The sequence below is a fragment of the Saimiri boliviensis genome, chromosome X (genome assembly GCF_048565385.1).
Source record: "Saimiri boliviensis isolate mSaiBol1 chromosome X, mSaiBol1.pri, whole genome shotgun sequence".
NCBI lineage: Eukaryota > Metazoa > Chordata > Mammalia > Primates > Cebidae > Saimiri > Saimiri boliviensis.
In genome coordinates this window covers 35,365,841-35,369,504 of record NC_133470.1, presented here as the reverse complement: position 1 = coordinate 35,369,504, position 3,664 = coordinate 35,365,841, and the positions used below count along the sequence as shown (strand labels likewise).

Here is a 3,664-nt window from a genome sequence, read left to right as displayed (position 1 = left end):
CACACACCAATAAGTTAGCCAAATTCGTTGAAAGATACAGTATATGCACCTTCCCAAATAGTTTGAATATTTATAGACTTTTTGTTGAGATGTATGGTCCTATCTTGGTACTGAATTAGAAATAAAGTTTGGAAGTAAATTTTTTTCAATACCTAGTTCCCAAACAAAACTAAGTACTTGCAGAGATGAATATCCACCACCATGAAATACCAGAGAATACAAAATTTACTTTTGCTAGTAAATCAATTACATTGATTTTTATTTAACGACGAAACCATTCATTGGCAGATTAATGAGGACCAGACAATTTTGCAGTTTAGCTGACACATTTGCGTTTTTATTTTTTAGAATATAGTCTACATCTGGATTAAAAAAGTTTTAAATAAATTTAAGACATACAACAACAGTGGAACCCTTCATCATTCTATGTACAACACGATAGAATGTCAGTTGGTTCCATTTCGGTTAAGTCCACTTTCTCATAATAATGTTATTATTTTCACTGAGTGGCAAGCTTCGTACAAGCTGGCGCAATGCTGGCTTATACACACTGCGGTGGGGACGGGGACGGGAGTGGCATGAAAGGGATGGGGTGGGGGTGCCACAGGACTACTATACAGTGTTAACAGTGTAACAGAAAATCATTAATAAAGTAGTACCGATTACCGACAGACAGTGCTGTTTGTGCGCTTATCACAATGGAATCGCTGAAGTTTCAGAGCAAGGAGGAGATTCGAAATACTTAACACAGGGCCAATGTTACAAAAAGAAACAGTGCAAACAGGAAAACTGATGCAATCCTAGCAACAACGCCTGGGCCTCCACCGACCCAACCGCAGGGCGGCGGGAGACTGTGTGCCCCGCCTTCCCCAGCACCCAGCTCCGGGCTTCTTTCCGAAGTGTGGCAACCCAGCGCCGCGCCCTGGCTTGGCCCCTTCTCCTCCGAAAAGAACAGAAAAGAAACCCAGGGCAAGGCATAGGCTGAATGCAGGGCGTCAGCCCAGTCCCATTTCCACCAACATAGAATGCAGGCCCCCTCCCGGGAGGTTCCTTGAGCCCTCCCCTCTCCGGCCACCATTTTCTTCTCCTCTCTCACACGAGGCCCCCTCCTCCTTGCAGCCCTACCGCGCCTCTTGCAAGTATGCCGCCCCCTAATATGCAGTCTGCCCTTTCCGCCCCACAGCCAGTAAGAAAAAAGCTTTGAGGAATGAGAGGGTGAGATGGGTCGAAAAGGGTGCTAGACGGCCGCGGGAGCCCCGCCTCAGTGGCCCCAATTGCTGAAGCCGATCTCCTGCTTGTATCTGTTAGTGAGGATGTTGGCTTTGCGCGTGAGTTTCGAGAGCACAGTGTGCAGCCCTCGCAGGTGGTAGTGGAACTGCTGCTCCAGGTCTTCTTCGCCGGCGTCCGCGCCCTCCAAGTGGCCCAGGTCCACCAGGATGTCCTTGGACTTCCAGGCAGTGCCCTCTTCGCTCCCTGCCGCTGGAGGCGGCTGGTGCAGGACCCCCCACTCGATGTCGTTGCGGATGGACTTGAGCAGTACGTAGTGGCTGTACATGTCCCGAGAGGGCGCGAAAAAGCTGCCATTGGCGCTTCCCGAGCCGGGGACTGGGGGCGTGCGCTCCTCCAGGCAGCCGCCACTGCCGCCTACCTCCACGCCAACATCGTTGTCTAACCCGGGCTCAGCCAGGGGCACGTCGCGCAGCAAGCTGGGCACCATCACCGTCTGGTCCATGTTGTTCACGGCGCCAATGAAGCGATTCATGGCGTTAAAGAGCGAGTGCTTCTGGTTGTAGGTGTCGCAGATTTGCATCATGGTGGCCGTGCGGGCGCCGGAGCGCAGGGACGCAGGGGCACAGGGATGGTCAGCCGGGTCAAGGGTCTGCCCGCCTCCAAGGCCCGCGCTGGGGACCTGGCTGTAGCCGGTGTGGCGGGATTCTTGGCAGTCCTCCGCCCTCGCCAACTCTCGTCTCGCTCGCAGACCGGCCCTGCGGGATGGGCGGCTTCTCTTGGCTTTGGCGTCCGGAAACTCGCGATGGCTGAGGATGGTCTGTAGGTCAAGCCTTGGCTTGTTTGGTGCACGAGGACGAAAGAACAGATTAGATTATTCACCCACCCGTGCGCACCCCCGTCTCTGGCTACAGCTGGTCCCGGACGACGCCTGGGTGGCTCCCCACGGCTGGACAGTCCCACCTCCTCGCCCGCCTAGGGCCGCCGGGAGAAGGGTCCCCCTACCCCCTACCACCACAACTTCTCCCTCCGAAAAGCCTGAGCTCAAGCAACTACGCTGGCCGGGGCAGCGATGGGGCGGGGGCACCCACCTCCTTTTGTGCCTGGAGATTCCCCTGCTCGTTGGCGATTCAGTGTTCCCGCTGCCAGCGGCTGCTGCCCAAGGGCGCTGCTGCGGTCAGTGGCCGGACTATGACTGCGGGCGGCGGTGGCTGAGATGGCCCCCTACCCATCCCAGGTGCTCAATTTATAGACCAGGAAAGGTGTCGCCGGCGTTGGGGGCCACCCCTGTGTCTCCTCCTCCCGCCTCCCCCGGCAGCACAGAGATAAAAGGCCCGGGCCGGGATGACCGCGAGTAACACTTGCCCAGCCCTTTCTACAGCGGGGGCGGGGCGCGCCGGGCCAGCTCCGCCTCTCGCCTGATACCCGGGCTGAGGGAGGGCGCCGGGGCAGGGCGCGGCAGGGCGGGGCGGGGCAGGGCAGGACTGGGCAGGGCAGAGCAGAGGAGGGATTAGAGCAGCCGGTCCCCGCCAGTACCAAGCCCTGGGCTGGCCAGCTCGGGGAGAGCCGGGCACTGCGAGGGTCAAAAAGGTGTCGGCGTCCCGACCAGCTGGAGGGTGGGCTGGCAAGTGGGGGGTAGGCGGGCCGTACGCGCGTTCTTGGGGTGGGATGACCGGAATGCACGTGCCTTGGTTGCAGAGTTAACCCCTCGACCCCGAATCTGGAGTGGCCGCGGCCGGGAAACAGGAACCCAGGTTTATTATTAGCTGTCGGGGAAGAGGGGCCGGCAGCGGGTACAACTCCATCCTGGGACTCTTACGTAAGAAGGGTGGCCGCGCATGCTGGGTGCACGTGGACGCGGGGTGCTCCCGCAGTGGCCCTGGCCTTGATCAACTGGGGAGAGGGGACCGTCAGAGGCTTTTGCCTCCCTCCCGGCGGGGCGGGATGTTTCCCAATCTTGCCTGTAACAGTGGTAGCCAGGGGATGAAGAGCAGCACACTATGCTATCTGCAGATTCTTTCAAGAGCTCTGAACGTGGCAATGAGGAAAAGCCAATTTTTGTCCAAGTCGGCTACACAGTGATGCTGGAGAGCTTGGGCCATGTGGCCTTTTGGCTGCCAAGAGGCCAGGAGAGGGTGACAGTAGTTAGCTCCAGTGTTGGGTGTCTTTCATCATTTAACAGAGAAGGGGGGAGGTGTCCAATTAGTTTTGAGGGTGCTTGCGTGAAGTGTTCCTTTCAAAAGATAGTTCTTAAAGCACTGGGTCATTTAATAGGGCCTAAGCTATGTACCGAATTGCTATATTTAACTTTTAAGAGCCTTGCACCTTAAATTTCACTTTGAGACTTACAAACGACAGTCTATTTAATTTTTCCCACTTCACGTCCCTTGCCATATTCCTCATCCACCAGTCCTCTCTGATAGTCCTACAATTATGT

General features: G+C 56.2%; 1 protein-coding gene across 1 annotated transcript; it reads right to left on the bottom strand.

The window, feature by feature from the left end:
• Positions 1-307: 307 nt before the first annotated feature.
• On the bottom strand, positions 308-2,597 carry MID1IP1 (MID1 interacting protein 1). Its single transcript, XM_003924044.4, has 2 exons — positions 2,319-2,597; positions 308-2,065 (listed from the first exon to the last, which is right to left on the bottom strand). The coding sequence occupies exon 2, from the start codon at positions 1,811-1,813 to the stop codon at positions 1,262-1,264; it is 552 nt and encodes a 183-aa protein (XP_003924093.1). The 5' UTR covers positions 1,814-2,065; positions 2,319-2,597; the 3' UTR covers positions 308-1,261.
• Between the last annotated feature and the right edge of the window lie 1,067 nt (positions 2,598-3,664).

What these genes read in the sequence shown, in the direction of transcription:
- MID1IP1 (XM_003924044.4), bottom strand. Translation starts at nt 1,813, where the DNA reads ATGATGCAAATCTGCGACACCTACAACCAGAAGCACTCGCTCTTTAAC.